Genomic DNA, 18,377 nt, shown 5'->3' on the forward strand with positions numbered 1-18,377 from the left:
CTGCCGGGAGCGGGTCCCCGGCGCCGGGCGCCGCCGCGCCCCCCCCCCCCCCCGCCCCCTCCCCGCGGCCGGGGGGCGCTGGCCCCCGCAGCCCCCGTAGGTCCGCGGCGCCCGGCTCCGCCGCGCTGCCCCAGGGCTATGAATAGAGCTAAGGCCGATGGGTGGACAGGTACAGGTGCCCGTCCCCTGCGCGTAGGGCTAGCGCTGGCGTCCCAGCCCGCCTCCTCAAACGGGAGGGAAACAAAGACGGCGAGAGAGGCAGGGAGAGTTGCCTGTAAGTTTAGCGCCTTTCAGTCGTGACTCGCAGAGATAAATGATAGTTTGGAGGTGCGCGCAGTTAATCAACGCTACGGCTGCCTTACAGCGCTGTGCAACCCGCAGATCATTAGGTTAAATGGAGGACATTCGTGTCCTTCCAGAATCAATGCAATTATTGTTGGCAACAAGGACAACAATTGGAGTGGCAGCACTGATTTTACTAACCTGCTATTAATTATGGTGTCCCCCACGCCCCAGACGGCGTTTATAACCCGCGGAAGCAAGCGGTGCTTGCTGCTTCTGTTTTAAAACGGGAAAAGTTGGAAGTGGAGTGCCTGGTCGTGTTGGAAAGTGTTAATCAGTAGGAAAGAGTGTGATCAGTGGAGCTATTCACTTAAACGTCACTCTGGTACAGGGGGTTAGTGAAGTGATTGTGGCGCCTGGGGACCGAAGGCACTGTGCCGCTCCGCTCAGGTATCACACTGAGAAATGTCTGCGTTAGTTCTCCGTAGCTCCCTGCAAAGTCAGCCAGCGCAGACGAGAGGAGAGAAGCCCTGCCATGGCACAGCCATCACTACGAGGTTGTAGCCGAAGCCTGGCGTGATCGCAGGTAAAAATTTTCTTCTTGTTTTGATGGTGATGCGCTTGTGTGTGTGTGTGTGTGTGTGTCTGTCTGTCTCTCTGTACGGAAGCGGGGGGTGGGGGAGCGGTGGGGTTTATCCCCCCCTCCCCCTTCGGAGCCTGCTTTAGCAGCAAGGCAGCTGAAAACGAACTGCTGGAGGGAAGAGAAACTGTAATGAATCATTTGGCTTTGTGCAATCTTTACCTAGGACAGAGGGCAAATGTATTCTAACATATGTGTGTTATTTCATGGGAAGGGGGTGTGGATATGATATTCAACGAGCGCTAAGGTAAGGTATTGAGTCAAACTTTCTGGATTTTAAGGCAAACTTTAAAAGGCATAGAATATGACCTTGCAAGTAGGAAAGTTTTATCTTCGCAGGGAAGTATGTTGAAGCTGTCCGCTGCCAGAGAGCTCAAAGGCGGTGGCGTTTGAATGCCTACGAGTCTGCGGCGCTGGGGGTACAGGAGCTGGAAAGAGAAACCTTATGCAATCTTTGCTTTGCTAGCGAAAACGTAGTTGCGATGCTCTGCACCTAGCAGGTAAACGTGGACGTCTTGTAGGGTCCATCTAGCCATAGAGCAGCTGCCCAGGTCTTGCTGAAAAGTTTTGTGCCTGTGTGAGAGAGCGAGCTCGTGTGTTGGCTCTAGTTCTTACGTGTGAAAAGTTAATAAATACAAAGAACAGAATAAGCATGTGAGGCCTTTCTGCTTTAATCTAGATTGTTTGCCAAGAGGATTGGCGACTTACAAAATGAAAGCATTCAAACGGATAGCTTTGAACAACTGATTTTACGTGTAGTTGTAATCTGAGTAACTTAGTTAGCGGCGCCTTCTTTTGCAACTGTTAATGTTTGTCATCATAGCTCCACCGATCACAAGCCACTGCGTAGGCTTGTGCAGGTCGGCAGTATCAGCTCGCTGTCCCTCGGTTCAGAGTGCAGGAGATGCAATTACAACTCAGACGGGCTCAGAAAAACACAGTCGTATTTACTGTCGATAGCGACTTTATGGGAGGTAATCTACTTGAAAATGTTTTAGGCTGCCCTCGGTTCCATGTCAGATCCCAAATGGGCAACATGTAGAGCTTCACAGCGTTTGTCAGGCGGTGTCAAGGTTGCTTTAAGTCTGTAACGTGGAAACAAAGCAAAGTCGACTGAAAGAGCTCGCTAAAGTCTGTTTAGCCCATAAGCAAATTCCGTCGCTGAAATAGTTCCAGGAGTGGCAATAACCCCTCCAAAAGAGGAGGCGATGAAAATGCAGATAGTAAAAGTGTAGCTGCATTAACTGCCTCCAGATCATGTCCCTGAAGACGTCCATCAAAGCGTTAGTCCTGAAGAGCTGCTCTGTTTTTCCTGCTGTGGCCTGTTCCAGCACCACAGCGTTTCCTTCTCGTTTCATGCTTTTATGATAAAACTTGTACGAACGTTGGCTCCAGGTTCTCGGGAGAGGAAACACGTAACCCTCGGAGACAGACCTGGTTGGGCTTTGGCTGTAAAATACCTGCTCGTCCGGGTGTGCAGGCTGACTCTCACAGGAGGGGAACTCTCCAGCGTTTCGTATTGATCGCGATGGGTTTACTTGCTGAAACTTTGGAGAAAGCAGTGTGTGTTTCTCTTTCTCGAAAGCTGTTAACTGCTTTGTACAGGAAAGGGGCTTTGACAAGGATCAATTTTTATTGCACAACAAAGACTTGCATTTTCTAAATGCTTAAGGATATAGCCCACAGCATTAAGCGTCTTTGCTTGGATTTGAACAGTGTTACGTTGTTTATGTGCACGAACCACAAAGGTTATTTTAAATCATTGTGGGGCTTATTGCATGTTTGTGCTCTGGCACCAAAAATTCAAGATGAAATATAATTGTGCTGAGTTTCTTATCAACAAAGGGCCATTATTTGTAGATTGTAAGTGAAACAAGACATGAACGCTGGGGGAAGATGTAATGTCAGCTTTTAGCGTCTAAGGTTATTAAGTGTTTAAAGTTGCACAGTTTTTGTTTTTTTTGTGGTAGTGGTTTGTGTTTGGTGGTTGTGGTTTGGTTTTTTGGTTTTGGTTTTTTGTTTGGTTTTTTGTTGTTTTTTTTTTTAATGACTGCTTTCTAGGGAATACAGATTGGAACTGGCACAAAGCTGACCCGGTGTAAAGTAATAGAGCAGGCAGGCTGCAAAGAAAAATGACAAATAATTATCATGATTAATACAGGAAAGTTCAGTGCAAAAATGGGCACCAGTGTATCTGCGTGGTGCAGTGAAAGACAACTGTGATATATAAATAGACAAGGATTATAAATATTGAATTTCACCTTGTATTTTAAAGTTTAATAGACTCATCTAAATATCAAAACCTGTAGTGTTCTGTGGGCCACCGCGAAGTTGACATCTACAGTATTATAAAAAAAAAGGGAAAGAAAAAACAAAACAAAAAAAACCTCAAACCCTCAACACCACGACATCTCCCAGATTGTAGCCTGGAAAACTGAGAGGACTTCTCCAGGCAGTTCTCTAGCTCTCCCAGCTAATTATAGTGCTCTACACCGAGCCGCTCTTGAGATAAGTGCAACTGTTTTCTTCCCTAGCACCGGTGAGTTACACTCCAGGGCTTAAATAAACATCCCCCAGCGCAATCAGCGCAGGAGGCACAGCGAGCAGCACCAAAGGCTGCGTGCAGACCATTGTGTAAACACTGGGTGTCTTTTCTTCCTAAACAATGCGATAGCCCGTCAGCACATCGCGTAGAAGGAAGCTGCTCGTAAGTAGTAGCTAAAAGTGTCATTATATGCTGGCAGCACCGGGGCAGCAGGAGGAATAAAGGTGCGTTTCTGCAAAAGAAACCCAATGACTAAGTTATTAATATTCCCAGAAAGAAGAAGGTATTAGCATTTCAGGTGAGGAAGAAAAAAGCGCTTTCTTCCCCTCCAAAAATCAATACAGATTTCAAACCCGATTATTTATGTCATTTGAGTCCTTTTCTTACACCTTTCTCCCGGCTACAGATACTGAGCTGTCAGAATAATTTGCATGTACTGTATCTGATATCTTTTATTTGCAAACACTCTGAAGCGCCATAAAATGCTGCTCGTTGTAGTCTAACTCAATCCGAGAACTAGTATTTTCATCTGTAAATTAAAGCAATTACGCAGCAGATATTATATTATGTGTACTGTGGTCTCCAGATAGTCATCAATCACCCTCAATCGAGCTGTCAGTGTGGGCAGATTCGTTTCTGGGAGGCAGTCTTCCAGCTGGGGAGAAGAAGAGAACATCATCATTAATTAGAGTGTGACCCTGGGGCTATTCACATGTCTGAACCCAGGAATCTCTCTGAGCAAGTCTGCACACCACGGAGCAGCATTCAACTGCACCGGCAGCCGAGCTCCAGCCTGGGAGCTGGCTCCTCCGCTCCCTCCGCCCGCCCGGCGGCTGCCTGCCCGCGCTGCCCGGCGGTACCTGCCCGGCGGGGGGAGATGCTGGGGTTCAGGCTTCAGCCGTCTCCACCGGCCGGCAGCCCCCGAATCTCCCCGCGACGGCCGGTATCACGGAAGCTGGCCCCTCCGAGGGTGAAGCAGAGGGAGATGCTGCCCGCTTGTGTGGGGGCCTTCCAGCCCGCAGAGGGTAGGGTGGCTGATGGCAGCGGTGGGGTGGGCTGGGGAGAAGGGGGTGATGAAGACGAGACTCTTTCCCAGGCCCTCCTTCGCTCGGGGATCCCGCCGTAGCCTCGGGGAGCCACCGAGAAAGAGATGTTTGTTCTTCGGTGAGAAGCAGCACTTGGCGCATTTGAGCTGGACCCCTCTCCTTAATTCCCTCCCGCCCCCAGCCCCCTCCGCTTTTACACACACACCCCCACCGCGCACCTCGGAGCCCAGGCAGGCTGTATACGGCCCTCCGCCCTGCGAAAGGCTGGCTTTTCCAGCGGAGGTTTGCGATGGGATCAAAGTCGGTTTAACGTGAGAAGTCACGTCCTTTCAATCATTCCCTGGAACATGCTCGTATAGGGTTTTCTACCTGTAATCACACGTCTGGAATAAAAGCCGAGAAGGAAAGCAGGATTGCATGTCATGTGCTTTATTGTCAGCGTTAGCGCTAATTTTAACTGTTGATTAAATCTTAAATGAAGACTCAGTCGTGTGTCCCTTCATATGTCTTGTTTGTAATTGAGACTAATTATTACTGTGGGGTGGGAAGAAGCAGCTGCTCATTAATTAATTTCTAATTAAAAGTGCTTACTAGCCCTTCAGTGACTAAGGAGGGTGGGGGGAATTCTTAGCTGATACAACATTGATCCTTCAGATTAAAACCATTAATTTCCTTCCCTTCCCCACAGAAATATATAGAAATGTTGCAAACAAGCATAGCTGCTGCCGCAGAGCTTTCCAAACTTTCGCTCCTGTTAGGCAGACTGAAAGGGATGCTGGAGAGTCTGTTTTCCACGCCAGGGGAAAGGTTCCCGAAAATAAATGTTAAATTTACAGACATGTTAATTTGAATAGGTTTTGCGTGACGTCAGAGGCTCGCCTCTTTTAAAACAACGTGCTTCTGGACTGATGTATTTGTATCACTTCCCACCCCACCTCTCTGCCCTTTATTTTTCCAAAATATTTTCCAAAAAGGTGCAAAGTATGTATTTCTGCCTACATATTTGCCAGCCTTGGAATCTACACGTAACAATTACTTCTGTTTCGTAGCTGTAGAGTGGAAGGTGCTAAAATCACCATACATTCCCCCCCCCCCCCCCCCCCCCCCGCCTCTCCGCTTCGGTTTAAAAAAAAAAAAAAAAGTTTAAGACTTCACGTAAATAAATTAAATGTGGTTTTCTGCTTCGTCCTATAAGCATCCAGGGACCTGTGGTTACCAATCAATTGGTACAACAGAGCAGAGCCAGGCTGCAATAGCGTGCAGATCAGACGTCTCGCCTTGTTTCTAGATAACTGGGAGCCTCTGTACCATGTCATATCCTCAGTTTGGCTACCCTTACTCCTCTGCACCCCAGGTAAGACTTTTTGCCTACCAAGGTTAATTGACTGAATTTCAGTCCTTATCGATTACTTCCGTCCAGGGCCAAGAGCGGCGGCGATCCCTTCCAGCATGCGGGAGCGGCAGATCGCCTGCTCGCTCCCCATCCTTCCAAGATGCGCAAGTTGTATCTCGCGCACATATTTTAAAATGGGAAGGAACACGCGGGATTTAGGGTGTTTGGGGGTGTTACTGACGCGTGGGGGAGGATTACAGAGGTGAGAAAGGGAGCTAGAGATCCCCCAGCCCCCCACCCTGCTTCCCCCCCTCCCCCGCGCTTTTTTCTCTTTCCCGATTAAATTCATAGTTTACCAATTAAAAAAGAAGGTACTGAGGTCCGCACTGTAGAAGCGTAATGGGATATTCTAAACCAGCAGGTTAATAACAGATGCGTGCGTGGCTGCTACAAATCTGCAGTCAAAATAAATATGCATGAGCGATTTAGAAAAAAGGTTTAAAAACGCAGATGGGAAGCATTGTGCTGCAAGAGGAGAAAACCGGTGTAAACCCAGTCTTGTGAGAACACACCAGAAAAGTTGGTTTTTAAATGTAAAGGGCTGGAGCAACGTATTACGGAGGATTAAACGTCCACAGTCACGGGGCGTTTGTTGTTGAGTTTTTTTCTAAAACTTAAAATACTTGCCTCTCCAGAGCGTTTTTACCCTGACTGAAGCAAAATACGGAAGGGGAGGGAGGGGGGCGACACCCCAAAGCTGCTACCTGCTTAAAAAAAAGAAACAAACCCAAACCAAACTTGGTTACAGTTTGGGAAGTTCCCCCAGCCCACCCCCGCCTCCCTCAGCGCCGCTCTCTTTCCCTCCAGTTCCTGATGAGCACCAACTCCCTGACGACCTGCTGCGAGTCCAGCGGACGGACGCTGGCTGAGACGGGGGCGGCCGCCTCCGCCCAGACCCCCGTCTATTGCCCGGTGTACGAGAGCCGCCTGCTCGCCACCGCCCGACACGAGCTCAACTCCGCCGCCGCCCTGGGGGTCTACGGCGGCCCCTACGCCGGGCCCCAGGGCTATGGAAACTACGTGACCTACGGCACCGAGGCCCCCGCCTTCTACTCCTTGGTAAGCCGCCGCGGGGGACGCGCCCGCCCGCCCGCCCGCCCTCCGCGCCGCCCCGCCGGTCCAGCGCTCCCCCCGCGCCCCGGGGGCGGTGGTCGGTCGGCGGGGCCCCTCCGCGGTGGGGGCACGGCCACGGCCGCTGCTGCTGCTGCTGCTACTGCTTCGTCGTCTTCTTTGCCGTCCCCCCCTCGATCCGCACGCTGCTCCCCCGCGCCGGCCCGCTTTTGCCGACAGGCACGGGAGCGCGGCGCGTCCAGCCCCGCGGTCATTAAATATTCAAGCCCGGCACGGTTCTCACGGTAACGCAATTAAAAGTCGCGCTGACGAGCTGGCGGCCGCGTGCGGAGGGCCCGGCCAGGCGGGTGGTTCGGAGCAGCCCCGGACCCCTGCTCGCAAGAAATGATGCGCTCTTCCCAGCCAGCCTTTTTTTTTATTATTATTTTTTCTTTCTTGGACCGTAACAGCGCGAGTTAATGTCTCTATTGATCTCGCTGACCGCCGCGGCCAAGGGGTCTCCGGGAAGGTCCGTCGCGTCCCCCCGCAGCCCCGGGGAACGGGGCGGCGGTGCTGGGGCCCGAGCTCTCCCCGCGACGGGGGCTGAGGGCGGCGGCGCGGTGTCTCTTGCAGAACAGTTTGGAGGCGAAGGACGGGAGCGGGTCTGCGCATGCGGGCATCGCCCCGGCGGCTGCCTACTACCCCTACGATCACACCCTCAGCCAGTACCAGTACGACAGGTAAGCGCGCACACACCCCCTGCCCCGCTCGCTGCGCCCCCCCCCCCCGGATTCCCCCCTCCCCCCCCCCCCTCCCCCTCGCCGCGCTGCGGGGCCGAGGCGCGGACCTGCCTCCCCGCAGCCCAGCATCTCCCTCCCGGCCACAGCGATGCCGCCTCCCCTTCCCCAGTGAAACGTCCCTCTCCCGCGGGGACCCAGACGTGGGGTCCTCTGCCCCCCGGACGGGCGGCGGGGGGAGCAGCCCCCCTCCACGGGGGCGGCAGTTATCTTTTCCTGCGCGGAGCAGTCAGGCTTGGGCGCTGGGCGTCTCTGCTACGTTTATTAGTTTTAAACCAGCGTAAACCCACTTACACACCGTTTGAAGCTCTGAGGCCCGTTGGGTGCCGGTGACCTTTCCTGGAGGATGTGCGTTAAATACTCAGTTGCAGCCCAGTGTCATCGGCGTTAGGTTTCTGCGGTTTCAGAAACAAAAGGGTAGGACAGATTACTAATAAAATGAGTAAGAGGAAATATATTTCTATTAACAGTTACACCCCGGGGTCACCCAGATGTATTCTGTCTGGGGAGGACTGATGAGACAACAGGAAGGTGGGATTTCTGTGCGTTGACAAGCTGCTAGGATTTCCCTGCTGCCCGAAATGTTGACATTGACTTTACCGCGAATAAAGGCAGGCGCTTTCTTCCCTCATTCCATCGCCATTGCCACGGCACAGCGGGGATTTGCATTGCCCGGTGCTGCTGCGGGCTGAACCCTTCCTTGCTTTCTTCCGTGGCCAGAATTCTCGAGGCAGGTCGCCCTCTTAAAGCTGATCTGTCCTCGCCCACCTGCCCCCTCTCTGGCCCAGCCACCCCCCGGGGAGTGCCGCAGGCAAGCAGCCGGGGCCGGGGCTTGCCGGGGCCGGGGCCCTGGGCACCCGCGTCGCGCAGGTCCACGGGGGGTGAGGGCGCCGTGTCACACCGCGGGTGCTCCCCTGTGCCCGCAGGTACGGCACGATGGACGGTGGGACGCGGAGGAAAAACGCCACTCGGGAGACAACCAGCACGCTGAAGGCCTGGCTCCAGGAGCACCGCAAGAACCCCTACCCCACCAAGGGCGAGAAGATCATGCTGGCCATCATCACCAAGATGACCCTCACCCAGGTCTCCACCTGGTTCGCCAACGCCCGCCGGCGGCTCAAGAAGGAGAACAAGATGACCTGGCCGCCGCGGAACAAGTGCTCGGACGAGAAGCGGCCCTACGAGGAAGAGGAGGAGGAGGAGGGTTCGCAGGAAGAGGCGATGAAGAGCGGGAAAGCCGAGGGTACCCTGCTAAAAACAGGCACTTAGCGGTTCGGCCGCGGGGGCTCGGCCGCCAGCTCGGCCCTGGGGCGGGCCTCGCTCGTGGGGGCGGCCGCGGGCCTCGCTCGTGGGGGCGGCCGAGGGGCAGCGCGGCGCCGCCAGTGACCGTGTGTCTTGTTTTTGCTGTCCCTTCCCCCGCCCCCACCCCGCAGAGCCCACGGGCAAGGAGGAGAAGGAGCTGGAGCTCAGCGACCTGGAGGACTTGGACGCCGCCGAGTCGGAGAGCTCGGAGTGCGAGCTGAGGCGGCCCTTCCCGCACCCGCTCCCGCACCCGCACCCAGGCGGCAGCCACCCGCCGCGGGCCGCCGAGCCCCCAGCCAAGATGCCGCCGCCGCCGGCCGCCGCCGGGGAGGAGGAGGAGGAGGAGGTGGCGGCGGCGGAGCGGGCGCGGAGCTGCCTGAAGACGGCGGCGGCGGAGTGCGGCCCCGACCTGCTCGGCGCCCGGCAGCGCGGCTGCGAGTCCAAAATGTGCTTCCAGCAGGGGCAGCAGCTGCTGGAGGCGAAGCCCAGGATCTGGTCCCTGGCGCACACCGCCACCTCCCTCAACCAGGCCGAGTACCCCTCCTGCATGCTGAAACGGCAGGGGGGCTCGGCCGCCGCCGCCGTCTCCGCCCCGGTCAGTGTCATCGACAGGCACCAGGATTCGCCGGTCACCAACCTCAGGAACTGGGTGGACGGGGTGTTTCACGACCCCCTGTTCAGACACAGTACTTTGAACCAAGCCCTGAGCAACACGACAGTTTCCTGGGCTACCACCAAAGGAGCCATTCTGGAAACGGGCGCCTTGGGGCGCGCGGTGGGGAACGGCGCCAACGTGCTCAAGGGGCAGCTCTCAAACTTGGCCCACCATGACTCAAACAAAGAGTTTCTGGCGTTTCCCAAATCAGGAAGCAAAATGTTTTGTTCCTAACAGGCCCTCCGAGGGGCGAAGGACGTTCTAACGCTCAAGAGTCAGCTACACTGAAAAGAGACTTGCAGGAGTTTAAATTTAAATATAAAACTTTTTTTTTTTTTTTTTTTTTTTTAAGCAAAACAACAGAAACGAGGATTTAAAGTTCAGTTTGCTCAGTTCAACGGACAGACTTTGCTCATGGCTGTTCTGAAGAATTTCTCCTGGCTGCGACTTTAAGGGATCAATGTCTTGAAAGTTATTTAATTCCATGTCCAAAAAGCACGTACTATAGCGTAGACATACTTAAAAAGTTTACATCTGAAAGTTTACAAACGGGAAATTTTAGTTCAGATTTAATTTAAGGCATGCCGATATTAGTTATAAAGACTTCTCGAGAGTTTTTCCTCCTGATTTCCTTGTTAGCATATAATTCACAAACAGCACTTCTACTAAGTTTACACCTACTGCACAAATTTATCTTGACAAAAATATGTTAAAAGGTATGTTTCACTCCAATAAATTGTCTGTTTCAGAGGTAACACAAGTGGTGGCGTTTTGCATTGGGCGACCAACACCTTTTAGGTTTCAGACCCCCGCCCTCGGACCCGGTCCCAGTAATTCCAAGGACTGTCAACAGGCTGCCGGGAGACGGGAAAGAAGGCTCAGCGGAGCGTTGCCGCGGGAGGATGGATCCGCGGGAGGGATGCTTGGCTGCTCTCCGCGCTTTACCGTACCTCCGCGGTTCAGCGCTGCGCCCGGCGGCGGGGGGACTGCAGTGGGGGCGCCGGCTGCCCACTGAGGCAAGGTGGGGCGGGAGGAGCCCCCCCCCCCATCCCGCCCCGGCCCCGAGCTGCAGGCAGGCGGGCGGGCGGGCGGGGGTCGGCCCCAAAGGGCCGGGCTCGGCCGCAGCGTCGCCTCCGCCGTGCGCGGAGCAATTGATTCACATGGAAAATTTGATCTTTTAAAGAACCGTTTCAGCTCTGCAGCTCCTCTGACAGGATGGAGAAATCGCGGATCCTCCATGAATATTTCAGCACTTCAGGACAGATGCTTTACCGTTTTGACATTAAATAGAGTGCAGCGAACAAAAAGAGAGAGCGCTCTCGGCGTGTGATGCAGGAGCACTGGCAGACCATTTACCACTTAGATAACAGGCGTTTAAAAGATTTCCTGTCCTTCCGCGGAACGGGAACAAACTTTGCTGATCCTTGGACCGGGAGAGAGGAAGAACTGCTGGAAAAGAAACGACGATGCAGTAACAGACCCCAGCTTACCTAGACCGGCCTAAACCCCCTGAGCTGCGGCGCCCGGCGCTGAGGGGCAGAACCGAAAGCGCCCGAGGGACCGAGCTGACACGGGGCAAGCAGAAGAGCCTGTCTTGCCTCCCAGCCGCCCCGTCCATCCCGCCCCTGCGGCTCTCCGCCAGCCGCACCCCGACCCCGCACTGCCCGCCCCCAATAAATATGAATACAATGCTGGGGGGGGGGGGGGAGGGAATAAAATATGTGTGTGTGTGTGTATATATATATATATGAAAGTAACGGCAACTGAGACAGTACCCAGCCAAAATATACTCCAGCCCGCAAAGTTTCTAGCGAGATCTGTTAGTGCAAGGACTGAATAAAGGAATCCAGGTGCGGAGATCAGATCAAGCCCTTCCCCTCTCTGCGAGCAGCCGTAATTGGATTGTATCCAGTCATATTCCCTGTCATTGTATTGACTTTCGCTCTCTTGGATGATATTATCGAGATCACTGAACCCCTCTGCTGATCTGGCTGTCAAAAGGCTCAGACAGGAGCCCCTGGCCTGGAAAACGTGCATCAGCCGAGATAATTTGAAGTGAAATTTTCATTTTGACAGTAAACCCCTCAATTTCTAAAGGCTCTGCACTCGGAGAGCTCGGTGGCAGGGGGAGGCTTTACAGAAAGCCCACGTCTTAAACTGAAAAGGGCAAAAGAACTCGAATTAGTTGTAATAGATAAAAGGGCAAAAATAAAGAGTCAAGGGTACTTGACAGTAATAGCGAAAGTAGAGTCTCCGGGGAGCCGCGATCTCAGCTAAAGCCTGGGCCGGCAGGAATTTTAATGCAGCCGGGGCGGCCGGCGAGCTTTGCCTCTGAAGCCCTTTAGACAAAGCAAATTATTTTCAGCCAAACTAAGGAGGTGGGGATGAAGGAGGCGAGAAAGAGGGAAGGGAGGAAAGGCGAGTGTTTAAGCTGCCCTCAGACCATTGGCGGAGGCAAGTGGAATGGGGGGGAAAAACCCGCTACCTGCTGCGCGAGTAATTTTAAAGCAAGGAGGTTTGTGTGTGTGCAAGCCTTGCTGCGTGTGCAGGGACCGGGATGGGTGACATCGGGTCTCCCGGTGGGCTTCGGCTTCCGTGCGACAGAGGCTCCCTGGGGAAGAAGGGGACTTCATCCTTGCTCCCAACACAGCGACAGCCGAGTGTGTGTGTGTGTGAGCCGTGTGTGTGTGCGTGCAAGGAGAGGGCTCCCCCGCTGAGCTGCCAAAAGCCTCCTCCAGCCTTAGAAGCGCCCTGTCCCGGGCGGCCGTGGGACGGATCCCACCGCCCGCAGGTACACATCCTTACTGACCGGGGTCCCGATTATACCCGGTCTTAAAATGCAAGTGATACGGTAACACTGTGAGCAAAACACAGGCACGACGAAATGTTAGAAGCCAAAAGAAATAGCGGGTCAAACCTTTATCTCTTCATTTCCGTGTCATTGTTATAAAACAAGTTTGAGTAAGTTTATGTCTGTTACACAGACGAGCAGACCTCTCCGGACGGCGGGCGGGGCCGTGTACCAGATCTGAGGGTACGCGTGTGTCTGTGTGCCCTCACATCAAAACATTAGCGGTCCTAAGACGAGACCGTATAAATTATGGGGGAGGGAAAATAGTTCCTTGCTTTGGTACACGAACCTCATCTCTAGATCAGCCGTCAAATGCAGTGTCTTTCAGAAGGGTTGGTGGTTTGTTTTTGTTTTTAAAGTATGAACAAAACAGTGTGAGAAATTAATTTTGCCATTTGATTCAACAGCACAAGACAAAGATCAGGTTCGGCTGCTTTGGAGGAGGCTACGGGGCTCAAAGGGAAAGCCGTGCAGCTCATATGGCTGTACAAAGCAGAAATATAAAGGCAGACAGAAAGAAGCGGGGTGGGGGTGGGGGTGTGTGTGGAATCATAGAGAAACGGCTTGAAACTGAGAGACTCTAAATCATTCAGCCATGGCAAATTCAAACACACAAAGGAGGGGATGCTAAATTAACAGTGCTTTTTACATAGAGCCCAAATAAAACTGTAATCAGCGACGCGTTACTTTTCATTAAGCGAGTTTGACAGGAGCATATTCAGCCTCGACAAGGGAACAGGAGCGAAGAAATATACGGCTCTCCCAGCCCGAGTCATAAGATAATTCCTTAAGCTCCATTAACAACTCTTAGCCGCAGGAAATGGGCTCCCTGAAAACATCTCCAAATCTAAAAGCTTTATCGACCTCTCAAACCTCTGCTGATGGTTCTATTTTTTTTAAAAAAACTTAGAGGCGAGACGTCCAGCAAGGTAATAGACTTTGACACAACACCTTCTTAACTAGAGAGAGAGAGGCAGGGAAAACGAGACCTTAAATGATATTTAAAAGGCAGCCAATTAAGATTTAAAATGATTGTCTCCTGAGATTATGCATGCGATTTATGTCATCTACTTTTTTTCTCAGGCATGCATACAAAATTGCAATGGGGCATATTGCCTGTTCCTTTAATAATAATAATAATAATGGCAATAATAACAATAGAAGAAACAGTAGCAATTAACAATCTGCAACTATCTCGCATAATTGTAAATGCCAATTTAGGAAAGGGCTGGTTTTAGGTAACCTGATTACAGCACACCTTGCAACAGCCAGCTTATTTATAGGTGCTTAATTAAAAGACAGATAGATGGAATGATTCACACATTTTCTGTTAATGTTTAGGACCACTTTTATTTTTACCTTGAGTGCATATTTGACTATTAAAGTTGCATAACCACTTCATAGTCACAGAACTCAGTGTAGCAGCTCCTTCCCATCAGCCACATGGAGAGGTGTCCAAGAAGACTTTATCTTGGCAAGACTTTGAACATTATGTATTTTAAAGAGATAATGGTTCAGAAGGAGACTCTGACTTACTACAGTCTTTTTGATACACATTTACCTTTTCCATTTAAATTTGACCTTCAAATAATATGAAGGTTTGAATTTGTGAAAGTATATCCAGCTAAATGCCAAGATAAGAGTTAATGCTCACGTTGTACCATTTAACTCAGAAATCCTGGAAAATGTAAGGAAAGATTATAAATCACTGATATTGTGAGGAACCAGAAACTGTTTCAATGACTGTGATTTGTAGAAGAATGGGGAGGAACAGCATCATTCACGCGCTGTGTTTTGGCCAAATTATTTAGGTACGCCTTTAGATAAAGTTAGTATTGGCCACAAAGCGATGAGCTTGGGTCCAAGTCCTGTGTCTCTTGAGGTTTGTGCATGTAATTTATATGTAAAAAAGTGAAGAATGGAGGGAAGTTAATGGTCAAATTATACATTTTTATTTGCCTGGTAAAGAAATTCAAATAATTGTGCTTCCGCCTAAAGAGGAAGCTATTTTTAACGGAATAGCTAATGGCCAAAACACAGATCCTGAAAGCATGACATCTGGCAGGTTTTAACTCACGTTTACTGTTAAAGAGGCTGTGAGGTGCTTAGGACTTGTGGGAAGGGTTCTTTTCATACTCCTTGTGAAATGGTGTGACTGCAGAAAATATTTCCAGATTTGTAGGCTGCTCCCCGCCCCCCTCCCCCCCCCCGCAGCAGTTTTAATATACACAGCAACTGCATAGGTCTGGGGTAGTTGAATACAGAAGCCATCGGTTTCCCATCCCATAAGACTATATAGCAAAAGCTTAATGGGGCTGAGAACTTGAAGATGCATTTAACATGACCTGAAGAACCAAGGGAAGAGGAAACACGTGGGAGCAATTCAAAAGCAAAAGATGATAACTGCTTCCCAGTGTCCCCCCACCCCATCGAGAAATGGGACTGGGTTCAAGGAGGAAAGAGAGAAGCCTCCATACGATCTAGAAAGAGCATATATATGCAAGCCCTGCTGGTATCCTGCTTTCCACAGTGGGGAGCATGGTTTGGGCATGAGAACTGCAGCTGACCTACTTACAAGGCTCAAGAGCTATTTCTTGTCCATCCCAGTTTAAGGAGAGCATGAAAATGAAGAAAATATCTTGAAGGAAAATGTTCTCTTAATGTTCTTTTTTTCCTGACACAACTACATGAAATTTTTTTTTTCTCATTGATTTGGCCAGACAAAAATGAGGGCATAAAAATCTTTTCCTTCTTAATTTTACCTCTATTTCCTTTCTCCAAATCAGCATGTCATTATTTAAATTTTGAAATGGATGGATTTCAGTTGTAGTTGGTGAGTATTTTGTCAGTGGTTTCCATGGGATCATAATTGGGACATTTTTCAAAGAATACCTCAGAAATCCTTCCTGAAATACTACCAAAGATGACAGTGGCAATGAAATAGAACTGAGGAAACACCCCTCTCCAATATTATTCCTTTGATTTATATGATTCCTGTGGAATGTCAAAAATCAAACAAAATTGAGATCTCATCAAATACTTACCTCCATGTATCCTACTCTTAAATAGGATTAAAACACTTGCTAGAAAATAGGACAAAGCTGAATAATCAACACTTTATCTGTGTCCTTATGATGGGAGTTGTGTTAGCCAAAGGCTGATGAGTCTTCTAAAGCTTTGTCCTCTTATCACGGTATGTATTGATACTGGGCTTATAACAATCCGACAAGTTATTCTGTTTTCCTCAGTCTGAGGGTTTTCAGCTAACTAACGGGTTCACTATATTAGTATTTTTGCCAGGGAGAAAATTGTTGGAAAGGTAGGCTAGTGCCCAGGGAATGAGCTGAAGGGGAACTCTTCCAGGGTAGAAGTGGCCAGGAAATGAGTAAAGAGGGGAGTGCTTGGGAATCCTTTGTGAGCAGGGTTCTTCTTCCTTCCTTCCTGTGAATGGGAAAAAATGACCAGGCAGGCCCTTACAGAAGGTATATAAAACACAGCGTAATGTTTTTCCTTCTGGCCTGGTTAGGTTACAGCACACGAACAAGAGCGCTATATGTGACAGTGATGTCCTGTAAGTTAGCCCTGATGACATCAGTTGTTGGTAGCCACATGAACAGAATGCTTTGGTTTTGAGGCTTCATGCCATTAGATTGCCCTCTTTCTGAATATACCATCATCTTCTCACTGACCTTCTGACACAAATGGCTGATGACATATTAGGCAGAGAGGGTAGAAGCTGGGAGCTGTTACTGTCACTGCAAGCAAAGGTGACAGATAACTTTTAGCCCAATGTCACATCTGTGATCAAGTACAGATAACATTATTTTTTTGAGTCTTATTTGCCACAAAGTCTGGTGTATGCGATTTAGTTCTTTGATTACAGCCTTCATAGAGAAAGAAGTGACAACCTGCTCACTTAAAGGAGCAATCTCATAATCTTACAGGTAAAAGTAAACCAGATCTGAACCAACCTGGACAGTTTTCTAGTTTACCACAGGTTTGGCCCACATTAGATAAAATAAACAATAACTAAAAAGTAAGATATTCGTGTTGATTTTACTGGGGAAGTAAGGTGGAAAAGTCCTCCCATGACAGAAGACTCAGCAGAGAAAAAGGAGCAGGGGACGAGAGGTTTTTGTGATAGGAATTGATGTTTTTTTATTAAGTCCATGCATTGACCCAGTACCAATTTCGGCCTTCATTTACAACAGATTTAGTCAGCTGTAACTCACATTAACTTCATCAGAGCTTCTTCATACCTATGATACCATATCAGACGGCAGGAAGGATCCTTGTGTATGAAGCTGACTTGGGAAACCTCCTGCTGACACAGTTCCTGCATGTAAACCTGGGGGTTAGCAACACTCACAAAGTACGTGAAGAAATCTCATGCTATGTAACTGGTTTAGATTAAGGATTTTAGACACATGAATGGAATGCTTTACTGAAGCAGGCCAGTTCAAGTTATGTTACTTCTGTATTAAATTGAAGCAAATGGAATCGACAAAATTGGAGGCCAAAAGTCAGATTCCCAAACTTATTGCCAGGTTTACCTTCAAACATTTCCACTAAGCCTCTCTTCTCTTACAGTAACACAGGAGAGAGAAATATCAAGTGTTCTTTTCATCCTCCCATCTGGAGGAGTGCAAAGCCTCTGTAGGTTGACAGATCTGTGAAGGAAAGAAGGACATATGCTCTTCTCCCATCTGCTGCCACATAGTCAGTAAAAAGCCTTCAGGTACAGTTGTTCTTTTGCTATGCACAAATCTTTGCTGCTGCTCTTCCTTTTCCTGAATCTTTCTTTTCTAGGAGAAGTGATGAAAGACAAAGAAAAATCAGGTAGGAAGAAATGTCCTTCACTTGAACCAGAGTCACAGATGCAAGCTCACGCCTATCACTGTGAATGGGACGCATTGTCAATACTGCACTGAATTCTGCAATTGTAAGCAACTGTGTAATACAAAGGGATTACTGGAAACAGCCACAACAACTCCATTCTACACATTTCATGAAATAAAACTTTGCCAAGATTCTAAAGTAAGACTTCTTAATTAAAATGAAGGACACAACTCAATTATAATGCACAACAAAAAACCCCCCAAGATATACTGCCAGTTTTGGAAGTTGACTGAAGAGTAAGGAACATATAAGAAAATGATCAGGTGATTCTGAGAAATGGGGCTTGTTCCATAGTAAAACCAAAACAGAAGGACATGATCACCAAATTCTGATCCCAAATTATGCATGAAGATGCAAAAACCAAGCCTGAATTTCCCCCTAATACACAATGTCCCATCTTTTCCTGTTGTAAGTCTAATCTCCGTTGCAAAAAAGAAAAGGTGAAAAGCAAGCAAGCAAACAAACAAGACAGAAACCAAGTTATACATCAAGAAAATAGAACTGCCTTGTTGCTGGAAGTGACTGATAGAAGTCTGGGAGAATGGGATTGCACACATATAGTATGAGCAGGAGGAAAGCAAACATGATAAGCAAATAATGCTGCAGTCTCTTGAAACATGCCCATCAGTGTTTCCTGCAAACACCAAATTCCTGCTTTTGGAAAGGCTTTAATTAGCTATGCACAGTCAATTCCCGTGCCATCCTTCTCCAGTTAATAACAACCAAACACACAGGCTTGACATGGTATGTGCACAGCAGTACCACTGAACTAATTTATAGCTGCCACTAATTCAGAACTGGTTCCTTAATCCTAAAGAGCATCAGTGGGCCAACTATATCACTGAAAATGCCCAGGTTTTAATCCAGGCAAACTGTATTACAGTATCAGTCTGGAAACCTGAGTCACAATGCATAGG

At 49.6% G+C, this 18,377-nt stretch overlaps 1 protein-coding gene across 1 annotated transcript; it reads left to right on the plus strand.

The window, feature by feature from the left end:
• Positions 1-285: 285 nt before the first annotated feature.
• IRX4 (iroquois homeobox 4) lies at positions 286-10,465 on the plus strand. Its single transcript, XM_055706505.1, has 6 exons — positions 286-868; positions 5,709-5,867; positions 6,714-6,965; positions 7,590-7,696; positions 8,680-8,996; positions 9,187-10,465. Exons 2-6 carry the CDS (start codon positions 5,823-5,825, stop codon positions 9,942-9,944), a joined length of 1,479 nt encoding a protein of 492 aa, XP_055562480.1. The 5' UTR covers positions 286-868; positions 5,709-5,822; the 3' UTR covers positions 9,945-10,465.
• The last annotated feature ends 7,912 nt before the right edge of the window (positions 10,466-18,377 follow it).

The sequence above is a fragment of the Falco cherrug genome, chromosome 3, assembly GCF_023634085.1.
Source record: "Falco cherrug isolate bFalChe1 chromosome 3, bFalChe1.pri, whole genome shotgun sequence".
Lineage (NCBI taxonomy): Eukaryota > Metazoa > Chordata > Aves > Falconiformes > Falconidae > Falco > Falco cherrug.

Bases quoted from the DNA above. Each gene is read 5' to 3' on its own strand.
- IRX4 (XM_055706505.1), top strand. From the start codon at position 5,823: ATGTCATATCCTCAGTTTGGCTACCCTTACTCCTCTGCACCCCAG. The intron at 5,868-6,713 runs GTAAGACTTTTT...CTTTCCCTCCAG, and splicing joins CTTACTCCTCTGCACCCCAG to TTCCTGATGAGCACCAACTC. The intron at 8,997-9,186 runs GTACCCTGCTAA...CCCACCCCGCAG, and splicing joins GAAGAGCGGGAAAGCCGAGG to AGCCCACGGGCAAGGAGGAG.